General features: G+C 52.5%; 1 protein-coding gene across 1 annotated transcript in view; it reads right to left on the bottom strand.

Moving 5' to 3' along the window:
• Positions 1-24346, bottom strand: part of LOC135885063 (maestro heat-like repeat-containing protein family member 1) — a 36546-nt gene extending 12200 nt beyond the window's left edge. Inside the window, exons 1-25 of the mRNA XM_065412698.1 lie at positions 24301-24346; positions 16467-16574; positions 15099-15181; positions 13880-13960; positions 13389-13455; positions 13139-13252; positions 12727-12800; positions 12311-12433; positions 11668-11763; positions 10223-10373; positions 9960-10015; positions 9094-9235; positions 8578-8627; positions 8146-8253; positions 7868-7984; positions 7535-7660; positions 6626-6772; positions 4553-4632; positions 3929-4067; positions 3095-3190; positions 2494-2598; positions 2236-2362; positions 1738-1829; positions 1353-1502; positions 536-690 (exon numbers count right to left, since the gene is read on the bottom strand). Of these exons, the coding sequence (XP_065268770.1) occupies positions 536-690; positions 1353-1502; positions 1738-1829; positions 2236-2362; positions 2494-2598; positions 3095-3190; positions 3929-4067; positions 4553-4632; positions 6626-6772; positions 7535-7660; positions 7868-7984; positions 8146-8253; positions 8578-8627; positions 9094-9235; positions 9960-10015; positions 10223-10373; positions 11668-11763; positions 12311-12433; positions 12727-12800; positions 13139-13252; positions 13389-13455; positions 13880-13960; positions 15099-15181; positions 16467-16574; positions 24301-24346 (2633 nt within the window). The remainder of the gene's footprint in view (positions 1-535; positions 691-1352; positions 1503-1737; positions 1830-2235; positions 2363-2493; positions 2599-3094; positions 3191-3928; positions 4068-4552; positions 4633-6625; positions 6773-7534; positions 7661-7867; positions 7985-8145; positions 8254-8577; positions 8628-9093; positions 9236-9959; positions 10016-10222; positions 10374-11667; positions 11764-12310; positions 12434-12726; positions 12801-13138; positions 13253-13388; positions 13456-13879; positions 13961-15098; positions 15182-16466; positions 16575-24300) is intronic.
• Positions 24347-25794: the final 1448 nt, after the last annotated feature.

Below are 25794 nucleotides of genomic sequence, written 5' to 3'. Positions count from 1 at the left end.
GGGAGGGGGTGCCCCTGCGGGGACATGCTCAGTGTAGGGGCGTCTGTGGGGGCAATGCAGTTAGGTTGGCCCCTCTCCTGCCTCAGCCTGGAGGGATGCCCTGCCGGGAGCGGGGGGCCATGCTGACAGAGGGGGTGACCCTGCTCACATGGGGTCTCTCCTGGTCTGTGTAGTGATGGGGGGGGGGCTGGAAGACTGTTCTGGCCTCCAGCCAGCCAAGCCATTGCACAGCCGAACCGGGATGGGGTGGACTGGTTAGCAGTGCACAGAACGAAGTGGGGGAGGGTGACAGCTGTGTTAGGAATAGCTCAGCTGGGGGAGCCCTGAGCCGGGGGTCCCAGAGCACACGGAGCCCTCCAAGGGACAGGGAGGCTAATGGTGACAGCATGCCGGGGCAGGGCTGTTCCCTGGGGGCCTGTGTGCAAGGGGAGGGGCTGTGCTGCATGTAACCGTGGTGCTGTGGAGTGACCCCATTAAGGGGGGGGCTCGGAGGCCGGAGGGGGTGTTCTATCCTTTCCCTGGGGCCGGCGCTCACCGTTTGTAAGGCCAGGGCATCTTCAGGAGGATGCTGACCGCGGTCTTGGTGTGTTGTCTGGCCAGTAGGTGGAGAATGTCTCTCGTCCCATCACTCAGCCGCCCCCCCCGGGGTGGGCTCAGTGTGTAGGAAAGAGCCGCCTGGAGATCCTGCACCTGCGGAGGCAAAGCAGGGGCTGAGACCCTACCCCCGCTGTGGGTGGGTGGCAGGCAAGGGCCAGGAGGAACTGGGCAGGCTCAGAAACAAGGCAGCGGTCACATGGCCCGGCGGAGGCCATGGATAAACTCTCCTAGCGAGTGACTGAGCCGAGGGGGGTTCTGGGTTCGGTACCTTGAAACCCCCACCCGTGATCCAGCACCGTAGAACTAAGGGTCCCAATCCCGCTGCCCAGTGACACCCCACCCCCCGGATATCCCAGCTGTACCTCCCCTTCAGCACCAGAGTGGGATCTAAGCGTCTGGGATGCATTTCCATCCTGTACGTCAATCCATGCCCACTGGGCAAAGAGTCAGTGGACATGGGGGACCCCACCGCAGGCTCTGTTCCCCCAGCTGGGGGATGGGTCTGGAGATAGGGCACATTTCCCAGGGAGTGAGCTGGGCAAGCCAGACTCCTGGGATCAAAGCCTGAAAACCATTACAGGGCCGTGCCCAGCGGCCCCCTTGCAGACAGGGCAAGGATGGGTCCCATTGATCAATGATGGTGAGAAGGGATGTCTCCCCTCCACATCCTCCCTCGTGCCCCAGGAATTCTAGGCACAGGGCAAGATGGAGCTGCCCGAGATGTCAGCATGGTGCCTCCAATGCCCAGCCATTACTTGGCTCTGCAGCTCTGATTCTTGCTCTCCAAGCACCGCCTCCATGACGCCCGCCAGCTGGTCTGCACACTCCTCCTTCTCCAGCAGGCCCACCAGCAGGGTGAAGCTGAAGGGCATGAGGTCACTCGACTGCAGGTGCTTCGCGATGAGCTGCAGGGAAAGGCACAGGCCGAGTGTGAGCAGCGAGCCCCGGCCTGGGGAGGTGGGTTTGCTCTTCGGGGAACGGGGACAGAGGCACTGGCAGCCTGTGCCCAGGGCTATGTGAGTGGGCACTGGAGCCCATACCCAGGAATTTCCATCTGCCGGCTCCTCATCGAGGGAAGGAGACAATAACCCCCCTTTCCCATGTGTGTGTCTGTCTCTCCAGCCACAGTCTTTTACTCACCATAGCAACATGGACAGGGTTCTGTCTGCAGCTGGCATCCTGCGTCTTGCTCAGCACGCTCACCACCGCCCCTGTCTTGGTGTACACGACAGCTGCACAAGAAACCAGCAGTGCTCAGGCAGAGCTCTCGGGGCCGGATTCTTCCCCCTCCCCTTCGAGCCAGATCAGAGGTGCCAAAGAGCCAGACTCCGGCCGCAGCTGGGAACGACCAGCTAGGGTGAGCTCTCAGCTGGCTTCTGGGCCAACTGCCCACCCTTCACCCTGATGTAGAAGGTGTGTTGGGGCTGGGGTGGGATCAGGGGAGGTCCCAGATGGTCCCAGGCACCTGGTGAAGGGCAGATGCCAGGTCAGCCCGGTAGGTACCAACCCACTTCTGCTCTGTGTCCCTCTGGTCAGGGCTGCGATGAAGGCGCCATGTTCTCTCTGCAGCCCTGCTCGCTAGGTAACGGCCGGGGCTGTGAAGGCTGAGAAGTGGCGACTGCTTCCGCTCTATCTTACCTTTGCAAGGCGTGAAGAGCCAGTAGAGAGCCTGAGATGCCCAGTATCTGGTGGCCTCCTGAGCATCGAAGGCCTGGCTTGTCAGCAGCCCGGCCATGTAGCCCTGCTCTGCCATGGGTTTCAGGTCCTAATGGGCCACCAAACAGAAATTGAGGACATAGGTCGGGACGAGCCCAGCTCTGTCTGTATTCCCCCCCCCCCCCGCTTCCCGTGAGTGCTGGGGGGGGGGCGGGGGGCAGCAGGGTCTGCGCTGCTCACCTCGGTGATGGCTTTGAAGCGGTAGAACATGAAGAGCCGGGCGCTGGCTCTCACAGCTCGGCTCCTCTCCTGGGCCCGGGGAGAGCAGATCCATGGCTGCAAGTGCTGGGGAGCAGGGAGAAAGTCGTGTGAGCGGCAGCAATGCCGGGGCGACCTCCAGAACCTGCTTCCCACCCCAGCAGGGAGAGGACATGGAGCATTTAACCTCTTCTCCTCCACTTCCGGACACTGGAACTCAGCGCTCCTCTCCTGTCTGGGAGGCGTTGGCACAGGTCTGAGGGTCTTGGGCTCAGCGCTTTGAGGATTCTCCCCATTGATCCTGTAGGGTCTCGGGGCTGTTTCCTTCAGGGGAACAGGGGCTCCAGGCCAAATGTAGGAGGCCAAAGTGACACCCCTGGAGCAGGACTAGGATTGTCTTGCTGGATCCCAGGGTTGGGTGTATGCCCCATGGGGACTGGCTAGTTCACAGCAGCTGGGAGGCCTGCTCAGCCCCCTCGGGATCAACTGGAGCCTTCCCTCTTGTGGTTCGGGTAGAACCTGACCAGCCGGCCCATCCCCAGATGGCCAGTGCGAATGGGCCCCTCCCCCCTCCCTATCATACCAGAAAGAGATGCAGTAGCGTGGTGGGGGTCAGGTGCTGCTCCAGGAATGTCTGCAGCACAAGATCCAGGCCCTCCCAGGGCAGTTCTTGGAGAGACTGGAGCAGAGAGAAGCAGGGAAGTAAATCGCAAGGGAGGTGGGGTGCACGAGGCAGGGGGACGAGTGGATCCCCCGGTCTGGAGCCAGGTGTTGGTATTCGGGGTCCCTTTACCCAGGTGATATTGATCCCCCTGCACATAGACATGGGTCTCACCTGGACCACGGGCTGCCCTACCCCAAAGAATCCTTCCTCCCACCTGGGCTCCCCAACACATGTACTGAGCTGGGCTCTGGAGGGAAGGCCTCCTTCCTCCCGCTCTGGAGGGGCCCCAGCTGCCCCCCAACACCCCGCTGGCTCCCCAAGGGCTGAGCTGTTCATCCCGCTCCAGCCAATCTCTGTTTCTGTGGCAGGGAGAGTCATGGCCTGGCCGTGTGGCTGTCCCGAATCCATGCTTTGCTCCCTCTGCACCAAATGCTATTTAACGCTCTGGGCCAGAGCCTCAGCTGGTGTAAACGGGGGGTAGCTTCTAGCTCTCTGTGCCAAGAATCCAGGGTAATTCTGTACAGTCTCACAGACACTCACCTCTACAGCTGTTCTCCCTGCCAACCCCACTGCAGAGTTAACTGCGTAGCCACTTGTCACCAGCCCTTTGGAAAATAAACCGAGGGGCTGGATTTGGCTGGACACGCAGCTCTCTGCATCGGGCCAGGGTCCAGCTACTCAGCCAGGGGGGTGGCTGAGTTTCCCAGCCAAGGAGGCAGGTGGAAGCTGCAGTTTTGTCCATGCCTCACTAACCTCTGCCTGGATAGCGGAGCTTTTTGCCACCTCAGTCCCTCTCAGCTTCGCCAGGGCTGGGCGCTGAATCATGGCACTGGTGATACAAGTGCTGATGGTCTCAGCCTCCTGTTCCTTAGACAGGCGAGGCTCAAATTTCCTGATTGGAAGGAACGGAGCAGACGGGGCCATTAGAACGGAGACAGGTCCTGGCATGAGTCAGGTTGAGTTTGATGGCTCGAGGGACAGCTCCCTCCCTTAGCAGCAGAGCTCCAGGGGGCATTTCCAGCAGAGCCACCGCCTAGGGAATGGTCCTGTCTGGAGATGCCTATGCCCCCTGGGCCCGGCAGGGGCTCTGCTGGGGAAGCTGCTCTCCGGGGCTGATCCTGGGCCCTGCTCTGCGGCTGCACCCATTCACAGCACTTCATGCTGACGGGAGGGGCTCCCTCTTACCAGGCAATACGCAGAGATGGGGGCTGGATAAAGTGACCCGGAGGCCGAGGAGGGTATGGCCCGTTAGTGAGCCACCAGGGAGAAACATCCTCCGGTTCTTATTGCAGCTCGTCCCTCCCCCACTTCCTCTCCCTCCATCTGCCCCTCCCCGGCTGCTGGGCTCCACAGCTGAGTCAGGCCCCAGGGACGTACCCTATGTATGAGATGGCCAGCAGGGCATGCTGGTGATCGGGGCTCTGCAGCCGGGCCCGGTCCTTGACTCTGAGCATCTCCTGCAGCACAAAGCAGAGAGTCAAAGGCAAAAGAATTTGGGGGAGCCCGGTTCCTCAGCAAGACATGGAATCTCCAAACGCTGGTTGACGCCCCCACCGACCCTCAGCCCCAGCGTGCAGTGCACTGGGGCACGGAGCTGGGAAGATGGCCTGGGAGCGGCCATGTGGCCAGAATGGAGGAGACATTCACCAGAGCCCCTATTTCGCCATTCCTGACGGCACATCTGGAAACTTCAGCATCTGCCACGGAGCAGGGAAGGGGGATCTGGGCAGAGGCGATTTTGTGACGGGGAGCATTAGAGTCCTGAACAGCTAAGGTCAAATATTTTCCTGCAAACCAAGGGAGGGCTGCGCCTGTTAACGCCTCAGGATCATGTCCCGGACTGAAAACCCTTGGAGTTAATCCCCAGGGCGCTTGCTGGGTGCCGGGCAGATCCCTCAGAAGTGGGATGGGGAATGGTCCCAGGTGTAAGCAGCATGAATCCGCTAATGGAAAATAGTGTCATTTCATTCCTTGGGCTGCAATCGCACCAGAAGAATCTGGCATCAGCACTGGGTTTGCAGTGCACAATGTAGAACCCTGGGCACCGGGTCGCAAACGCAGCACATGGCCTTTAAACGCCAGAGACTGTGGCATGTGCATCTGCCCTCGGGACCCCTCCCAGGACCCCAGCGTGCTCACTCACCAGCAGGGGGGACAGCACGGTGTATGTGTCCTGGCTCACCAAGGGAATCCTGCTCACTTGCGTGACAGCTTCACCCACCCGCGCGAGGCTTCTCAGAAAAGCAGATCTCACCAGTGGGTCCTGGGCTCACAGGCAGGAGGGGAGAGAACAATGAGGAAACAGCCACAGGCAATAGAGAGCTGAGACACAAGGCTACAGGGCGAGTCTCTACAAGGGAGCTGCTGTCCTAGGCGGGATTGCCCTCACGCCCTAAGGGAAAGGACCTGGTTTGCCGAGTGGAACATCTTTGCATTCCCTAGGGCTGTGGGTCTCCAACTATTTTTACTGATGACCCCTTTCACACAGCAAGCCTCTGGGTGTGACCCCCCTAATAAATTAAACACCCTCTCTAATGTATTTAACACCATTATAAGTGCTGGAGGCAAGCGGGGTTTGGGGTGGAGGTTGACAACTCGCGACACCCCATGTAATGACCTCGTGACCCCCGGAGGGGTCCCGACCCCCAGTTTGAGAACCCCTGGCCTAGGGGAATATCTCTGGAGATGAATGCAAGGAACGGGCTGATTCCCAGAGGTGCTGAGCACTTGCAGTTCCCAGAGCTGTCAGTGGGCCCTGGGGCTGCTCAGCTCCCCTGACAATCAGGTCGTAATTGTCTGATCTGGGACAGGAATCTGCTGCTCTCTGCAGTTGGCTGGGCTCTCCCTACCAAGGCATCCGTTCTCCAAGGAGAACATTCAGCTAAACCAAAGTAGCATCCCCTCTCCTTTTCGCTGGGACGCGCATATGGGCATCGTAACCAGGGTAGGACTGAACGTCGGCCTCAAACCTCCGATGGCAAGAAAACAACCTAGAGTTATCTCAAAAATCCCCCTTCAGCACCAGAGCCTGTCAACCGGGCTAGGGGCCTGAATCCCTCCGTGCGCCTTTTGTGCCCAGCTACACCATCGACTGCAGTGTGTGGGGAAACAGGCCCTAAATCTTTATCTTCTGATCCCTGAGTGCAGCACAAGCCTAGAGGTACCAAACAGGGTACAGTTGTCTCTGGGACAATAGCACCAAGTGATGCTCAGTTACACTCTAACAAGGCCCAGATGGGAGTCCTTCCATTAGCTTCCATGGGCCTGGAATCAGAGAAGCTAATTGAGATGGGGCAGTCACAGAGAGTGGTGCTGTTCCCATGTCTCCTGTCCCTCCTGGGGCAAAGGGCCAGCCCTCTGAGCTGAGTTTATGCAAAGACATAGCTCTGTGCTGCTGTGCATAGTCCGGGTAGGTGCTGTGTGGGCGGTCAGGGGAGGGCTCTGACTTACGTGTGGGCTCAGAAAATAGTGGTGTCGCATGGGAGCCAGGATATTGAAGCCTATGGTCTCTAGGATGAGATCCGTGGGGTGTGAGTGGACCACGTGCCCATAGGTGAGGAGCAGGAGGCTTCTCAGCTGCTCGATGGAAGCTGGCTCCTGAGAATTGCAAAGGAAAGAGTGAGGAGAAGGGATGGCCTCCAGCTGCTCCTAACTTACAACTGGGGCCAGGGGAGGATTTTTCATCCAGCCGGCTTAGCCACCAAAAGCTACTCTGCTGAGCTGAATTGCCTGGACTCCAAGGCCCTTCCCAGCTCCCCAGGATTGGGTGGTTGAGGTGACCCGGCAGCCGAAGGGGACGCACTAGCAGCTGCTTTAATTCAGCCTAGCTCCAGAGGTGTCACTGGGACTACAGTGGATTGCACTGGCCCAGAGCATTACTGGGAAGGTGGTGGTGGTGGTGCGGGGAGAGGGGGGACGCAGGTTAATGTCAGACATGCCAGCCCTGGTGAGTCTGCCAGGAAGGTCTGTGAAATAGCCCAGTTCAGGGGAAGACCAAGGGTCTGTTCTGCTGAGAAATGTGTCAGCTGGAGCTGATGGCATGGCAGTGTCTTTTGGGCCCTCTCTGAGCCTTGTTTATGGGGCTGCGTGGAGCATGTCTGAGCTCCCCAGGAGATACCCTGGAGAGCTTAGACAACAGGACCCACCTTCCCCCCTGGATCCACCCCATTGTGCTGAGATTGCAACTCCACAGAGGAGTAAGGAAAGGGCTCCCTCCACGGAGGCTGAGCCACTGCTTGGAAATTCAGCTCTTCGCTGAACAGGCTTCTGGGAAGCAGGGTCCTCCCTGGCAGGTCCCTTTACCTGCAAAGGCTGGTGAAGGGATGGATGAAAGAGCAGAGATGCTAGGTAGGACCGTACCTCCAGAGAGCCACCGGCAGAAGGCTGGAGCTGCACCCTGCTGACAAACTCTTCCCAGTGCTCCAGGATGGCGAAAACCTCGTATAGCTGTTGCCTGGCACACAGCCCAAGTGCTTGGGCGAATCCCTGAGAGACAGAAAGATGGAGGTTGGGAATGCTGAGCAACAAGCCAAGGGGCCAGGATGGGCTCTCCAAGTCATTGCCATGGGCATGGGTATAAGGAAGATCTTTTCAATCCACTGGACCTTGTCCAAGGCAGAACATACACATGTAGCATCAGGGGATTGACAAAGAATGAGGGATCACTTGACAGTGGAGGAGCAAAGACCTCACCTCTCTTTCCTCTTCTTCTCGGAAATCGACCATCTCCACCAGAAGCCATAGCTGGGGCTTGATGCTCTCTGCTGGAAAAAACATCAGCACGGTGCCCCAGCACTTGTAGAGAAAGCTCTGCGAAAGAGACACCATCATGCTGGATGCATTGGGCACAGCCTGGCATGCACAGAGCCCACTGGGTATAGTTGTCTGCTTCACTGACCCCAAGCTGCCCCTGGTTAGCGACTGCTGTTCTGAACTAGGCACTGAACCCCAATTCCTTCCAGGACACTGACCTTGTCACCGGGCCGCTTATCACCGTGGGCCAGCTGGCGCCTGATACTAGTGATGAAACAGCCCAGCCAGGTGTGGTCCGAGATGAAGAAGAGAAGGTCTTCCAGGAACTGCCAGGGAAAGAAGAGCCAGTTAGAACCGAGAGGGGCCAAGAAACTGGTCCTCTCAATAGCTCCAGCCAGGAACCCACCACAGCTGGGAGGGGAGGGGAAGAGGGAGCGTGCACTGTCACCCCCCACGTCTCTCCTAATGCTTCTGAATCCTTGTGAGCTGCCCCTGGTGCTTCTCCAATTGCATCTGCTGGACTCAGCTGCTTCCTCTGTCCCACAATGTAGTGCTGCTGAGGGGCCTCTTAATCCTGCCTCAGCGTGGAGGGGGCTGGACTAGATGACCTCTTGAGTTCCTTTCCAGCCCTCCATTTCTCTGACCCTTACCTGCAGCAGCTGCTGCTCCCACTCCCTCTGGCAGAAGCAGGTCTTGTGATCTGGAAGAGATGGGCAGGTCAGTTTCCTTTGTGTTTAGACCCTTCTACTGAGGAGCAGCCTTCAACTTGGCTCTTGTTTGGCAGGGGGTGGGGAGGAGCTGCCGACTCACGGGCCCCGAGGGGACCCATGGCTCTTTGAAAATTGCTGATGGACAACAATGCTCCTCAGACCCAAACCCCTTGATGTGAAATACCCAGGAGTTCTGCTTGCCAAGATCCTTCCCCAGGGTGTGAGATGTCGAATGAAGGTTAGATACGGTCCTGGAAAGGATCCTTCCTGTCTAGGCATGGGGGGCTGGGCTAGATGAACCAAGGGATATGATCCTGACGTGATCCTCTCTGATTCCAAGGTCACAGCATCATATTATACTGGATTCAGAGGGAGGCCCTGGCCTCTCCCTCTCTGAGCCCAGCATCACGGTGTCCCCTCCCTTTGCTCTTGCAAGGGGAGACACTCCCTCCTCACCTTCCACATAGAGGAGCATTTCCGTCTTGTAGCTATTCCAGAACCAGCCCGACCCGGCCTGGAACATGCTCATGAGCTGGAAGAGGAGGAACATGGCTGCCCTTCTGACCTGCACCGTCATAAACGAAGACGCACCGAGCACCTGGCGGACAAAGAGTCAGAGGTGGCTGTACACCTCCCTTGCGAGGCAGTGTGAGAAGGAGCTCCCTACAGGTGCAGGGGGAGAGCTCAGTGATGGAGGGAAGGAGACAGCAGGGAGGTGGAGCTGACAACCAGGACAGGATTGAGATGGATATTTCAGTTGATCAGGGACACTCCATGGACCAGCTATTGGCTCCTTCCATCCTCTCACTCCTGGGCTGGCTCTAGCTCAGATGAAGGGAGACAGGATTATCCAGAGGCCGTCAGGCAGCTGCTGGGTCAGATCCTTGGCCTAGGTTAGAGCAGCACAAGGGGAGCTTGAAGCAGCCCAAAAGAGGCAGCTGGGCCATAAAGGGAATCCCCAGCTGCCCCTTGGTAAGGGAGGATGCTGGAGGCCAGGGGGCAGAAGGGGGCCTGCACAACAGTCCCTAAGGGCTCATTCCAGCTGCCTTCTATTGGAGCCGTCCGAGGGCTGCACTAACTGGTGCTGGGGGACCTGGTCCAGCCCCAGGATCGGGGAGCCAGGAAGGTGGCTGGCTCAGAGAGCTCGCTGGTTCTGTTAAATGCCGAGAGGCGCTGGGTCGATGTGCAATGAACGCGAGGAATGTGACGAGCCAGCTCCTCTGGGGGCTGCGGGGAGAAGAGCCACCACACACTGCATGCCAGCTCCAGGAGCGGCCCCTTCCCACTGAGCATAAGGAACCTCCTGGCTGCGGGTTACTCACCAGCAGCCGAGCCAGCAGCTCCTGGGGTAGAGTGGACTTGGGGCTTGACCGACACCCTGTGAACAGAAAGGGGGGGCATCCCATCAGGCTCTGGAGGGATCTTTTGCATTCATCTCTGAGCTCTACCTGTGCCCTTGACGGCTGGCTGTGTCCTTGCAGTGAGCCGGAACCAGAGCCAAGAGCTGATCCCCACCCTCACCTGGGGGCAGACGCCTCTCGCTACAGAAGGACTAAGAGCGGATGGATAAAATACTGGGACTCACCTCTGTTCACCTTGCCACACCTCCTGGCCAAGGGCAGCCTGCCTTCCTCCTGCATCCTCTTTACCACCTCGACCGAGGTCTGCAGGAGGAGAGGCAGGGCTGGCCCATGGGCTGCTGGGCTCAGTTGAAGGAGCAGCCCAGGCCATAAAACCTGCAGAGCAGAGAAAAGCCATCTCAATACGGAAATAGCCTCTTCCTGCACCAGCGCTCTCTTTCCTACACTAGACAGGACCCCTGGCCTCACCACCACCAGCCAGACCTCTCTACCCAGCCTGAACCATGCAGCGATCCCCACCCCCTCCCCCTTCACACCTATCAGTGTCTGCCTCCAGCATCAAATCAAGTGACACATGACTGACCCCCCGCCTTTTGTTGAGTGTAGCATCATCATTGACAGCACAGTATTTCCTAACTCCAGTCCCACTGGGAAAGGCTGTGTTCTCACGGCAGGAACGCAATACACCAGCTTGATAAATAAAGAAGAGACTAGGAAACCCAATACTATCAAGTGAAACCATGACAGGCGCTCAGGGAGGTTTGAGCTCTGACCTTCATATCCCCACACAGACCTGCGCCACTTGAAGCACAGACGCAATTGCTGTCTGCTGTGTGGACAAGAGGGGGACTTAACACACACTGTGCCAGAGGGTTACACAACTCTTTGCTAGACAGTATAGAACAGTGGAGATCAGGAATCCCCGGGGGTCTATCCCCACCTGTAGTAACTACGGCACGTATATTGGGCATGCTCAATCTGAAAGACAGTGTAGCTGAGTGCACAATACTTGGGTCTGCCTTATTAGAAATGTGGCTTCTAGTCTCAGCTCTGCCTGAAGTTACCGTGCGCAACCTCGCTGTTAATTTGTTCAGTGTGGGAAGGGGGCTGGCTAATACTTGACTGCTTAGGCTTGCGTTCTGACGCCTGGGTCAGTAATCAGGTCTGTGCAGTGTGTGGAAACCTAAGCAATAGTCAGCAGAGATGAGATTTGGATGTAGTGTCTCCCAGCTCAGTGGACTCTCCCGTAGGCACCAGGGTAGTGTGGGTGAGAGGCAGGAACTCCTGGGCTAGGGTTGGCTTTTGCAAAACAAGAATGTGATGGGCTGTATAGACCCCACCCTGTAACAGCCAGGGAAAAGTTAACAGAAGGACCAATGAAGAGGGACTGAGCTATGGAAGCTGCAGAACCAGCATGACTGACCACAGGGGATACTCGAGCGGAAGAGCCCCTGTGACACCAAACGCTGGCGTGCAGGGGCACTCAGCCGGTGAGTGTTCCCTGTTCCAAAGACCCAGGTCTGGCTCGGATCCAGGGTCCATTTTACCCAACCCCATGATGTTCTGGAGCGGGGAGGCTCAGATAAATAAGTCTGGTTGGGGCCTGTCTCATCGAAAAGTTCAGACCCAGAGAGGCCTGTGTCCAATGGAGAGGGGCAGGGTCACTTACATTGGCCATTCTGGGCGAGTCAGCCAGGGACTGCAGGGTGCTGGAGCAGAGCTGGCGGACCTCGAGCTCCATGGTGCGCCTCCCGTCTGCTTCCTCCTGAGGGTGAGAAGTAAGGGAGACACCAGGGAGATTTAGATTCGGTGGAGACCTCCGTGGCACGGTAACTCTAGTGGGCATGGCAGGGGGTGAAAATGGGGCTTGAAGAGAAAAGGCGCAACCCTGGCTGTGACTGTGCCATAAGCAGCCCAGGGTCTGTGTGGAGCCAGTTCTAGGCTCCACCCCTCTGCCTGGTGAAAACCAGATCCATCATGGCTTAGTCTCCTAAGGTGGATGATCACAGTGAGGCGAGAGAAGGAGGAAGCCAGGGGTCCTGCCCTCCCTGCGCGAGGGACAGAGCCCGGATGGCAGCTGGGAGAGGGATCAGAGAGAATGGGCTGGGAGGAAAAAACACTGTCTTCTATTTGTCATCATCTTCCATCAGTAGACGGAGGGTGCCGTCCCCAGTTTCATCTGCTTCCCAAGTCCTATTTGCTGCCCATCGCCTGCCCCTCCCCATCTGCAGCTGCCCCCCTTCCCTATCCCTTGACCCCATGTTCTGCCCTGTTCACGGACTCCCGTCACTAAGGTCTCTGCGGATTCTTACCGTGCTGTCGAGGGTCAGGATGCACTGACGCACCAAGAAGTCAATTAAGGGTCTTGAGGCAGATTTCTCCAAGAGCCCATGCGCCCCCATTGTCCTTATAAAATAAGCAAGGGCTTCTCTGACCTGCCAGACCCAGACAGAAACAGAAATGATTTGCACACAGTGTGGAGGGACCTTGTCCCCTCCCAGTCCAGGCTGGGATCCTTTCTCAGCGGGGGGTTTGGTGAAATACTGCTAGGCAGCCCAGAGATGACAATGCAGCCGGAGCCCTGCAGGGATTCTCTCCCCCACCTTCTGCCCTACACTATGGAGCACTGATGGGTCATGTGTTTCGATGCACAGGGTCCCGGCAGGCTCTGCACTGGCAGGCAGACATTCACTAGCTTTGGCCGCGTTGGCCATGGTTCCAGACTCACCCGTATGCTTGTGCTCTGCAGGACTGGCCCCAGGGCTATGAACAGCTTCTCGGTATTGTGCGTCATTTCGGAAACTGTAAGAGACACAGACACACGGCTCGGCAGGGCTGATGTTAAACCGGGGTGTGCAGGGACCTGAGATCTCAGGAACCTTAGAGCAACCTCAATGTCCCTACATGAACCTCCAGGCAGGTTACCCCCATGGGTAACCAGCTGCATCTGCCCACGCTTGCAGTTCCAGCAGTGACTGTCCTCTCTCATTGCCGCAGCATCGGCTGAGGGGCTGCAGGACTTGGATTATCTACTGCAGACAGGTATAAATGACCCCAATGAGGCCCAGTGCTAAGCGCTGCTAATTGCACAAGAGGCCATAAGACATCAAAAGACGAGGCCTCGCTGTGGGGTCACTTACTGTTGGATCGGACTATCCGGTCCAGAATGAAGAGACTGGCACAGGTCTCCTCTTCCTCGTCCTTGTTCAGCCTCCTGAACAGGAACACAAGCAGCTCCACCAGGAACAAGCGAGCTGCAGGAAGAGGAGTGAATCAGAATGGGGTGGGTGAATCATAAAGGGGAAGGGAATATAGTTCTATGCCTGGGCTCTGAAATTCTGCAGACTCTGGGAAATCTCCTTCTCTGGGAAAGGTGAATGGGTTTCTTACCCAGATGGACCAGAGAGTCCAGGGCCTCTCTCCGCTCCTCCAGGTGCTCTCTCGGGAGATGACACACCTAAGGGAAGAAAGCAACACCAGCAAAGGCAAACTAGATGAAGTGTCTCTCAGGCCAAGCCCTCGGATGGCAGAGTGAAGGGGTGAGGGTGGAGAGGCAGATTCTAATTCCCATCTAAAGAACAGGCCAGCAAGCTGGATCAGTCTATGAGTGACGCCGAGGCTTCGGGGGCCATGGCTCATGTAGAAGCAGAGTTTGACGGGTCAAGAACCGAAGATGTGGAGCGTTGGAACAAGGTGCGGGATGCTGATGTTCCCGGTCAAAGGGGGTGGGGTGAGTGGGAGGAAAAGAAACCAAAGGAGAGTTCTCCAGGATCCATCCCCCAATAGGAACAGGATGAGGCAGGGACAGCTCTTCCCACAGCCTACCCAGTTTAAGCCAACAGGCCCCAGGATTTTGCCTGAGTGATCCCAGCATCTCTTACCATGGAGTGGAGTGCTGGGAAGAGGGTGCCAATGTCCTTCCTCAGGGCAGCCTCATCCATGTCCCTCACGCAAGCAAGGCCCTGTGCAAGAGAAGAGACACAGGACATGGCGATGATGTGTCAGGCAGACAAGCCCCAATGTGTAGAGTCTCCATCAGCAGCTGGGTTACCACAACCCAGACTTGGAAGGAATAAAGTTATGGCCCTGGTGGAGAGCAGCTTCCAGCTGGTGCCGGACTCTCCCTTCTCTGGGAGGGGCATTTGACCCCTTGGTTTGCACTAGCCTAGTATCACTTATGGTTGGTTCAACAGGATAGTTGTACCTGGCGCCAGCTGGGGTGGTGTGTGCTGAGAGGATGGCAGGGATGGCGGGGCCCGGTTTGGAAGAGCGGGGCCTGCCCTGATTACTTATCACTACTGATGTTATGGCAGCGCCCAGAGGCTCCAGTCAGGATCAGACCCTGTTGCACTGGGTGCAGCACAACGCAGCCAGAGACAATGTCTGTCCTGAAGGGCTGACAGTCTAGAGACCCACGCAGACAGGTCAGGGATGGGGAGACAGCATCCAAGGGCTCCTCCCTGCCCCCGTGCTGGGCTGAGGAAACCACGCAGGAGCTTGGAAGGGAGAGCTTAATGTCCCTTCATGGGGCCTTACCAGGGGCCAAGGATCTGGCCCATTGTCTCTGCCTGCTCACCTCCTACAATGGTCACTTCCAGAGTGTACCAGGGATGTATACTCCTGCTTTCTGGCCTTGGGCCAGCCACTTCCCCTCCCGGAGCCTTGCTCTCCGCAGGTATAGGCTGGGCTAACAGCTAACCCTGCCCCGGGCCCAGGGAGAGCTGAGTGCGCGGGACACTCTGGGGAGAGGTGAAGCTCAGGATTATTTCTCTCCCTGGTTCCCTAATGCAGCCCAGCCAGCAAAGAAGAAAGAAAGCAGAGCCAGGTGCTGGGAATGGAGTCGCCTCTCTCCTCCTGTCTGCAACACCTGCCCTGGCAAGGGGGGGGTCAGAGCATGTTCTCTAGGGCCAGAGAATGGCAGTGAATCTGGGAGCAAGAGATGAGGAAAGGGGGTCAGAGCCTTAGAGGGTCAGTGTGTCGTGGGAAAGGCAGTAGGGGGCGGGAGTCCAGGCTGAGTTGGTGATGGAGGGAACCTTGTACCATCTGTGCCATGGGCACTTCCCCAGTGTGCTGTGGATTTCCCGCTCTCTCCTCACTCACTGTGGTCTTCCTTGGCATTTCCTCCTCCTTGCTGATTGGGGCGAGCTGTCCCCTGGGTGACGAATAGGCCTTTCGCTTGGTGCCTAAAATGAACAGAAGGAAACTAAGGTTGCTCTTAAGCAGTCATGGGATTAGAGGGAAGGTCCTCTCATGGACTGTAGCTGGTTAAAAGACAGGGTAAGAATATATTTTCAGTTTTCACAATGAGGTAAATAGTGGGGTCCCCAAAGATCTGTACTGGGGCCTTTGCTGTTCAGGGGTAAAATGGTGAGGTGGCAAAATCTGTGGATGATACAAAATTACTCACCATAGTTAAGTCCCAGGTAGACTGCAAAGAGTTACAAAGAGATCTCACTAAACTGGGTGACTGGGCAACAAAATGGCGGATGAAATTCAGTGTCGATGAGTGCAAAGTAATGCACATTGGAAAACATAATCCCACATACAAAATGACGGGGTCTAAATTAGCTGTTACCACTCAAGAACGAGATCTTGGAGTCATTGTGGATAGCTCTCCGTAAACATCCACTCAATGTGCAGCGGCAGTCAAAAGAGCTAACAGAATGTTGGGAATCATTAGGAAAGGGATAGATAATAAGACCGATAATATCATAAAATGACTAGGGAAGTGTTATTTACCCCTTGACAGAACACATGAACCAGGGGTCAGCCAATGAAATTAATAGGCAGTGGATTTAAAACAAACAAAGGGAAGTATTTCTTCACACAATGCACAATCAACCTGTGAAACTCATTGCCAGGGGATGTTGTGAAGGCCAAAAGTATAATTGGATTTAAAAAGAACTAGATAAATTCAAGGAGGATAGGTCCATTAATGGCTATTAGCCAAGATGGTCAGGGATGCAATCCCATGCTCTGGGTGTCCCTAAACCTCTGATGGCCAGAAGTTGGAACTGGATGACAGGGGATGATGGACCCCTTGATAATTGCTCTGTTCTGTTCATTCCTCTGAAGCACCTGGCATTGGCCACTGTCAGAAGACAGGGTACCGGGCTAGATGGACCATTGGTCTGACCCAGCATGGCCATTCTTATATTCTTATGAAGAGCCACTGGGGAGCTGAGCTGGTAGAGGGAGCTGCCTGGTGGGTCAGTTCCCCCTTTACTGGCACCCAGGCTGCCCGGTGATGATTCCAGTGCTGCCCTGTGGCAGCAGGGCTTTAGCCCAGCGTGGGATGGCACGGAGGCTGGCGTGTAAGGTGGAGCACAGGGCAGTGGCTTATGTGCACAGCAGAGCACAGAGCCTGGGTGGAGTCTCTTCTTGCCCTCTCAGCACTGGGGTTTGGCTGTCACTGTGGCTGCTTTCCCCCGCTTTATTCCTGGCACTCAATACTGGGCATGGGCCTACCTGGATCAGGAGGCTCAGCACAGAAAGTGCTGCAGTGCCTGCCCGTTCCTGCAGCCAGGGTTTGTGGCGCCGGGTCTTGTTTTTGGGCCGCCTTCTGCTCCTCTGTGTCTGTGGATACAGGCAGACGGTGGGTTAATTTCCCGCAATCATGGTCACTAATAGAATGCCCTGGGGGCGACAGGGACATACAACTGTGTGGGAACTGTCTGCACCTTATGGAACCCCTGGCGAGGGATTTCCACCAATCACTGCCCAGACAGTGTCATGTTACTGAGTTCGGGCATTTCCTCTTCCAGTCCCTTTACAAACATTACCCACACCTTCCAGACCCCAGTGAAGATTGTCAGTCTTGTTAGCCCCATTATGAAGCTAGGAAAACTGAGGCACTGAATGATCCCGTGTGCACTGGGATGGAACTTCCTGATGGGACAGAAATAGACATGTGGTGATTTGTCACAGCGAAAGGCTGTTGACTCCTACCTGGGACAGAAGAGTCAGTGGGGCCTGGCTGGCTGGAGTCCAGATTTGTCCTGTCCGTTCGGAAAGGTGTCCATCCTGTAATTCAGAAGGGCAGTGGTGGGGTGAGGTGTCATGTGACTGATTCTATGTAAGGGCAATAGGAATCAGAGAGGAACTGGGGTAAATCTGTATCGTGGGGGACGCTTCTGGGCAGAATTCCTACTCACCAATAGTCTGAGTCAGTCTTTGGCAGAGACGGTCCAAAAACCCCATATTGACTCCTAAGACAAGAACCAATGTAAACAAATCACAGGAGTTTCTCTTCTACTGCACAGACCTCAGAACATTCACACCTCACTCTTGGGAGGCCAAGCTAGTGCTCTGGTGCCCGGTGCTCTGCATTGCCATGTGGAATGAGACCCAGGCTCAATTCTCTGCGCTGGTCTGCGGCTCCCAAGATGGCTGGAATTGCTCCAGGTGGGGGGGAACCTCCATTTACATGGGGAGGCTCTCTGCTTGACTAGGGGCTTTGAAGGGGATTCCATTGGGTCCCCCTCAGCCAGAAGGACGTAACTCATGAGATGGAGAACCCCAAGGAGACAGAGACATTGCAAGGCTCGGATGGAGGTAGATGTACAGAGCTGCAGCACTGAAATGTGGGATCCCCCTTCCTTGGGGATAAAATCTTTGTGGTACCTCTCCTCTTCCTTGGGATTCAGCAAGGCGGCTCTATCACCTAGAGCATTTGGTTCCATGAGGTATTTGAGTTTATGAGGTATGTTCTGACCAAGAAGTTACCTATTCTGGCCCACCTCACTGCACAGCCACCAAACCAGCAGTGCTTGAGACAGAATCTGATCATGACTCACAAAGCCATTTGTAATATACATATGAAAAACGTGGGCATCTCAGTCATGAAAAATGCATTGGTGTCTGTTTCCAGGAATGGAATGTGTGTGCTCAGTAGCACCCACAGTTCCAACCACAGCCATGGTTGCTTGACACACAGTCAGCCAGTTACAGATCACAATGATCGTTTGCACAAGCAGTCACTGCAACTGCTTAGCTAATTGCTGCAACCGTGCACACGAGTTAATAAGCAGTTTTTCATAGATTCATAGACTCTAGGACTGGAAGGGACCTCGAGAGGTCATCGAGTCCAGTCCCCTGCCCTCATGGCAGGACCAAATACTGTCTAGACCATCCCTGATAGACATTTATCTAACCTACTTTTAAATATCTCCAGAGCTGGAGATTCCACAACCTCCCTAGGCAATTATTCCAGTGTTTAACCACCCTGACAGTTAGGAACTTTTTCCTAATGTCCAACCTAAACCTCCCTTGCTGCAGTTTAAGCCCATTACTTCTTGTTCTATCCTTAGAGGCTAAGATGAACAAGTTTTCTCCCACCTCCTTATGACACTCTTTTAGATACCTGAAGATTGCTATCATGTCCCCTCTCAGTCTTCTCTTTTCCAAACTAAACAAACCCAATTCTTTCAGCCTTCCTTCATAGGTCATGTTCTCTAGGCCTTTAATCATTCTTGTTGCTCTTCTCTGGACCCTCTCCAATTTCTCCACATCTTTCTTGAAATGCGGTGCCCAGAACTGGACACAATACTCCAATTGAGGCCTAACCAGCGCAGAGTAGAGCGGAAGAATGACTTCTCGTGTCTTGCTCACAACACACCTATTAATGCATCCCAGAATCATGTTTGCTTTTTTTGCAACAGCATCACATTGTTGACTCATATTTAGCTTGTGGTCCACTATAACCCCTAGATCCCTTTCTGCCATACTCCTTCCTAGACAGTCTCTTCCCATTCTGTATGTATGAAACTGATTGTTCCTTCCTAAGTGAAGTACTTTGCATTTGTCTTTATTAAACTTCATCCTGTTTACCTCAGACCATTTCTCCAACTTGTCCAGATCATTTTGAATTTTGACCCTATCCTCCAAAGCAGTTGCAATCCCTCCCAGTTTGGTATCATCTGCAAACGTAATAAGCGTACTTTCTATGCCAATATCTAAGTCGTTGATGAAGATATTGAACAGAGCCGGTCCCAAAACAGACCCCTGCGGAACCCCACTCGTTATACCTTTCCAGCAGGATTGGGAATCATTAATAACTACCCTCTGAGTACGGTTATCCAGCCAGTTATACACCCACCTTATAGTAGCCCCATCTAAGTTATATTTGCCTAGTTTATCGATAAGAATATCATGCGAGACCGTATCAAATGCCTTACTAAAGTCTAGGTATACCACATCCACCGCTTCTCCCTTATTCACAAGACTCGTCATCCTATCAAAGAAAGCTATCAGATTGCTTTGAAATGATTTGTTCTTTATAAATCCATGCTGGCTATTCCCTATCACCTTACCACCTTCCAAGTGTTTGCAGATGATTTCCTTAATTACTTGCTCCATTATTTTCCCTGGCACAGGGATACCTCAGTGGTTTGAGCATTGGCCTGCTAAACCCACGGTTGTGAGTTTAATCCTGGAGGGGGCCATTTAGGGAACTAGAGTTTAAAAAAAAAAAAAAACTGTCTGGGGAGTTGTCCCCCTTTGAGCAGGGGGTTGGACTAGATGATCTCCTGAGGTCCCTTCCAACCCTGATATTCTATGACTCCACAGAAGTTAAACTAACTGGTCTGTAGTTTCCTGGGTTGTTTTTATTTCCCTTTTTGTAGATGGGCACTATGTTTGCCCTTTTCCAGTCTTCTGGAATCTCTCCTGTCTTCCATGATTTTCCAAAGATAATAGCTAGAGGCTCAGATACCTCCGCTGTTAGCTCCTTGAGTGTTCTAGGATGCATTTCATCAGGCCCTGGTGACTTGCAGGCATCTAACTTTTCTAAGAGATTTTTAACTTGTTCTTTTTTTATTTTATCTTCTAAATCTACCCCCTTCCCATTAGCATTCACTATGTTAGGCATTCCTTCAGACTTCTCGGTGAAGACCGAAACAAAGAAGTCATTAAGCATCTCTGCCATTTCCAAGTTTCCTGTTACTGTTTCAACCTCCTCACTGAGCAGTGGGCCTCCCCTGTCTTTGGTCTTCCTCTTGCTTCTAATATATTGATAAAAAGTCTTCTTGTTTCCCTTTATTCCCGTAGCTAATTTGAGCTCATTTTGTGCCTTTGCCTTTCTAATCTTGCCCCTACATTCCTGTGTTGTTTGCCTATATTCATCCTTTGTACTTTGTCCTAGCTTCCATTTTTGATATGACTCCTTTTTATTTTTTAGATCATGCAAGATCTCGTGGTTAAGCCAAGGTGGTCTTTTGCCACATTTTCTATCTTTCCTACCCAGCGGAATAGCTTGCTTTTGGGCCCTTAATAGTGTCCCTTTGAAAAACTGCCAACTCTCCTCGGTCATTTTTCCCCTCAGTCTTGATTCCCATGGGACCTTACCTATCAGCTCTCTGAGCTTACCAAAATCCGCCTTCCTGAAATCCATTGTCTCTATTTTGCTGTAGTCCCTTCTACCCTTCCTTTGAATTGTGAACTCTATGATTTCATGATCACTTTCACCCAAGCTACCTTCCACTTTCAAATTCTCAACGAGTTCCTCCCTATTTGTTAAAATCAAATCTAGAACAGCTTCCCCCCTGGTAGCTTTTTCAACCTTCCAAAATAAAAAGTTGACTGCAATGCAGTCCAAGAACTTATTAGATAGTCTGTGCCCCGCTGTGTTAATTTCCCAGCATATATCTGGATAGTTGAAGTCCCCCATCACCACCAGATCTTGGGCTTTGGATGATTTTGTTAGTTGTTTAAAAAAAGCCACATCCACCTCTTCCACCTGGTTAGGTGGCCGGTAGTAGACCCCTAGGATGACATCACCCTTGTTTTTTACCCCTTTTAGCCTAACCCAGAGACTCTCAACACTTCCGTCTCCTATGTCCGTCTCCACCTCAGTCCAAGTGTGTACATTTTTAATATACAAGGCAACACCTCCTCCCTTTTCCCCCATCTATCCTTCCTGAGCTAGCTGTACCCATCCATACCAACATTCCAATCATGTGTATTATCCCACCAAGTTTCGGTGATGCCAACAATGTCATAGTTGTATTTCTTTATTAGCACTTCCAGTTCTTCCTGCTTGTTAGCCATACTTCTCGCATTTGTATATAGGCATCTAAGATACTGATTTGATCTTGCCTCCCAGTTTTGCCCTGACCCTCCTTTCTCTCTGCCATTATAGCCCACGCTCCCTCCTATTTCCGACCCATCTCCCAGGTCTCCATGTTCTCCACTTACCTGTGGGCTTTGCTCACCTGTCCCCGTCAAAGCTAGTTTAAAGTTGTGGACATCCTTCTGAATTTTGAGGCTAATGAGACATTTATTCTCATAATAACTGTTGTGATTCTCTAATATAGCACCCTGCATTAATATACCACTGTTCACCCTGAAGGATCCCACGGGAATTATACTGTTTGCACAAGCTAGAACTAAACATTATGTTAGTTTATGTGTCATTATATAATGCCTGCATCTGTAATTTTCACTCTGTGCATCTGAAGAAGTGTTTTTTACCCACGAAAGCTTATGCCTAAATAAATCTGTTAGTCTTTACGGTGTCAGCGGACTCCTTGTTGTTTTTGTGGATACAGACTAACATGGCTGCCCCCGATACTAAACATTATGTTGATTCTGTAAAAGACAGTGCAGATGAACAGCAACTTTGGCCTTGGAAAGGAATTCTGGCTGTGTATCACGCCGCTTTCTGCCTACCTGGACCAGGAGACTCTGTGACAGGTGGGTTGCCATCTCTGGCTGACACTGCAGTCTCTTGCACTGCTGTGTCTGTCAATAGAAGAGAAGGGTTAAATTTCTCCATTAAAGGTCTCTGGTTGAACCGCCAGGGGAATGATGTGAATGATAGTGCTGAGGGGAAGGGAGTTTTGTGTATCCAAAGCAGCAGGTTCCAGTCCTCTTGTGACACGTCAATGAACCTGATTTCACTGAGTAACAAATACAGTCACACCTGGGTCACCAAAGAACTTTCTCAGTTACAGAGAACACCTGTATGACCCAGAAAGGAGCGATTCTCTAAACAGAGGCAAAGCCACCCCAGCTCTCCTTCTCACTGTCACAGGTTGGGGCCAACAATCACAGCCCCCGACTCTCACACAGTGCGCAATGGGGTCTCAGCAGTGCAGGGGGTGGGGACTAGTTTGCAGCAAACACAGCTTGGAGGATTTAGAAATCTAGCGCGTGCAGTGCCTGGGGAGGGAGAACCGCAGGGAGATGGAGACTCCAAGAGCCCTCCTCATTCAGGCAGTGCAGACCACAAGGCCTCTGGAAAAGTTGAATGCCAGGCACAAGCAGAACCTCAGTAATGGGAAGGAGGGGGCCGACTCACTGGAGGGAGTTGGCAAAGGGCAGGTATAGCCTATAGGTAGCGCCCTACCAAATTTACGGTCCATTCTGATCAATTTCATGGCCATAGGATTTGAAACTCAATTTCAGGTTTTCAGATGTTCACATCTGAAATGTCACAATGTTGTAGTGGGGGTTCTGCCCCAAAAGGGAGTTGCGGAGGAGTCGCAAAACTGTTGTAGCGGGCTTGTGGGATTGCCACCCTCACTTCTGCGCTGCCTTCCGAGCAACCGGGGTATGTACCCGGAGGGGGGTCTGATCTCCCCCGCGAGGGCGGCTGTGCAGGGGAAGTGCCAGTTCCGTCCCTCCCCAGCCCAGAGGGGACTAGCAGCTGGAGCCAGGGGCATGGTAGTAGCCTGCCCTTCCCCAACCCTCCAATAGCTAGATTTCATGGGGGAGGTCTGATTTCATGGTCCATGACTTTTTCATGGCTGTGAATTTGGCCTACCTATGGCATGGTTTAGGTTAAGAAATAAGTAGAAAATAGGTCTGGGGCCTAAGTTAGCTTAAGTGTAGAAGAGTTTAGAAAACTGAAGTTGTTAGTGTAAGGAAAGTTAGCCATAAGTTGGAAATCCTGTTATGGGAAAGTAAGAGTTAGCAAGGACATGGCCCGGGGTTATGCTACTGTTAGGTTTTGGTTATAACTGGCTTAAGCAGGGCTTTTAATGAGTGTTTTTGAGAATTGTGACTGTTTTATTAAAATGTTATCTATACTAATAGCATGGGAAGGATATTGGTGCAGATGTTAATGTAAACCACGTGTAATGTAAAGAGTCAATAAGGAGGCGATGGAAATATAATTAGTGTAAGGGGCAGTTGCACGTTCAATAGTATGAGAATGGCTTCTACTGGGAGTTGTTTTGTTAATTCGGTGAGTGCTCCAATTAACGCCCCAAGGGTACCGTTATGTCCCAGGGTTCTAAGGCTGTACTTCACGCTGTTGTCAGTGGACTGATCCCGCATTGATCCACAATACAACAGTTAGTGTTGACAGTGTAGGTGGTAATTGCGCACCTGTTTGCTTAACTAATCGTTTTATTTTTGAATGAAGTTTGGTTTTATCATTCATAGTGTCGCCTAAATACATTTTCTGTAACTGACCTAGTGGCTTGAACCTGGGTTTTGTTGCAGCCTTATCTGTAACAACTTACTATGAATTGGAAACATTTCAACATGAAGGTTCCAGAAGGTTACGCAGGAAAAGGGGTGAATCTGAGGAGTCGGTACCCCTGTTTCCTACTTACCTGAAGCAGGCCCAGACAGGGAAGGGCTGCAACACTCAGTTGCTGCTGTATCCTCCTTCCCCTGGTCTGTGGCTGTGGATAAGTGCAAAGGGGTGGGGGTCATTTCCTCCTTTCCTGGTCACTGATAGAAATCCCAGGGGGGTGAGGTAGACAATACATATGTGTGGGGAACTAATCACACTGCAGGGCACCTCTGGAGAGGGACTTCCACCAGTCACAGCCAAGAGCATTTATATTGCACACCCATTGCCAAGGCATTTGACAAACACCTCACCCCACAGGTAGGGAGCTGAGATAACATGGGCAGGGGCAAAAGGGGCCAGGGGGAAATTTGGGGAGAATCTGCCCCAAATTCTTCCCTAACCAGCAGGATTCCATTAGAGATTTTAGCCCAAGAGGCCAGGACTTCCCCAGCTCTGCTTGTCCCCGCTTCTCTAGTTAATAACAGATCTCCCTCAGGAGACAAGGAGAGTGCAGACAAGGCCGGGATGGCAGTGCTGCATTGGGGTCCCACCAGAGAATTCCCTGCCAGTCCAGAAGGGCTAGAAATGTCTGGGGGTTTAAATAAAACTAAAATGCTGCAAGGAACCTTGGAGAAAACAAACCTCCTCCATCAGGAGACCCTGACTCCCCAAGCACATGGAGATTCCATGCAGATTCCCAGTGGTCCCCTGCAGGTAGCTCTGGACAGGACAGCAATGGGGGGAGAGGAGGGTCCATTTCTGGGGAGAATTCCTACTCACCTCCAGACCGGCGCAGCAGTCGGCGGAGGTGGCCGTAAAGATCCATATCGGCTCCTAAGACAAGAACCAACATGAATGAGTCCCTGGGGCTTCCTTCCCATGACACAGACCCCACCATACTCACACATGGTTCTAGGTGGGGCCAAGGGGACCCAGGCGTAGTTCTTTTGCTGCCTGCCTGGCTGGAGACAAGACTGCTATGAGGTGGTGAGACCTCAATATTGATGTAAAATTTTATTAATAGCATTATTATCACTTCTTTTTATAATGTTAGGTCATTACAAACATGTTTGTGCCTTTACTGAACATTCAAACATAGCTATAAGTATATTGTCACCAGGAGGCTTGAAAATAGAACAGTAGCCCAGTTTTAGTTAGCTAGGTTATAAAATGTTCACGCTAATCAAAGAAATTGCAGAAGTCTTCAGCTTTCTGTCATCCAGAAACATGCAAATGTCCGGAAAATAACATCTCCTTGACCACAAAACTGTTTATGTCCCCCAAGAGTGTCTGTACAAACTTTAAAAGGCAGCTGTGCTCATTTTAATCTGCTTTAACTTTTATACTAGTTTCTTTCTGTGCTATGTTTAAAATATGTGTTGATTATTGGCATTTCTGCTTTGCACAAAATATTTAAGAGAAGTTTAATTGCTATAACAAACCGCTTGTAACTCTAAGGAACTTGGGTCAAGAGTCAAACCAACCAAAAGAGTGTTTTATCTACACCAGAACACTTCTGTCTTCTATAAGCTGCCAGTTTATTATAGATCTAATCCTTTATCTCAATAAAACAAATGTTATAAAGAGAAATGTTTTAGGAAAGATCTGGCCCTGTAGGAGAAGGTGAGGATGTTATTTATGTTGGATATTCCAAAATGAATGTAGGGATGTGTTAGAACAATAAATCTAGGCTGTAAAGTGGGCTCTACCAGCCCCTCTTTGCAAGAAAACCCTCTGCTTGTGTCCTTAAAACTTTAGAGAAGAATGCGTGTAGTTGAGAAAAAGTTTTGTAGAAAACCTTAGTTGATTTCTAAAATATTGAAATGGCAAACTGTTTTGGAGGGCATATTTGCATATTTGCAAAGTATTTTAACTGAATGCAAAGTATCTAATGTGGTTTTCTAATATCATTACTACGTGTGGTAAAATGCATTATGTACTAACATGAAATCGAATGACCTTGCTCAGCTGATTACCAATATAAGAAGACATTTAAGTCTAGACTATTTATTATATTAATGGGGAAGTAATTAGTTACTGGCAGAGCTCTAGCCACTCCTTCCCCCAACTCAGAAAGATAAGAAGAATCATCATCAACAATTGTTCTAGAGAATCAACAACTTCTTCAATCGTATTTAAGCTAAAGACTCGTTAAGAATGATTTAATTTTAAAAGACTGCTTCGAGAACTAAAAACCTGTACATAAACCACAGGTTTGGACTTTTTAAAAACAGAATTTTGAACCCTAATGAAACTGAAGAAATATCTCAGAAA

Source organism: Emys orbicularis, chromosome 10 (assembly GCF_028017835.1).
Source record: "Emys orbicularis isolate rEmyOrb1 chromosome 10, rEmyOrb1.hap1, whole genome shotgun sequence".
Classification (NCBI taxonomy): Eukaryota; Metazoa; Chordata; order Testudines; family Emydidae; genus Emys; species Emys orbicularis.
This window is presented reverse-complemented; position numbering and strand designations above follow the sequence as displayed.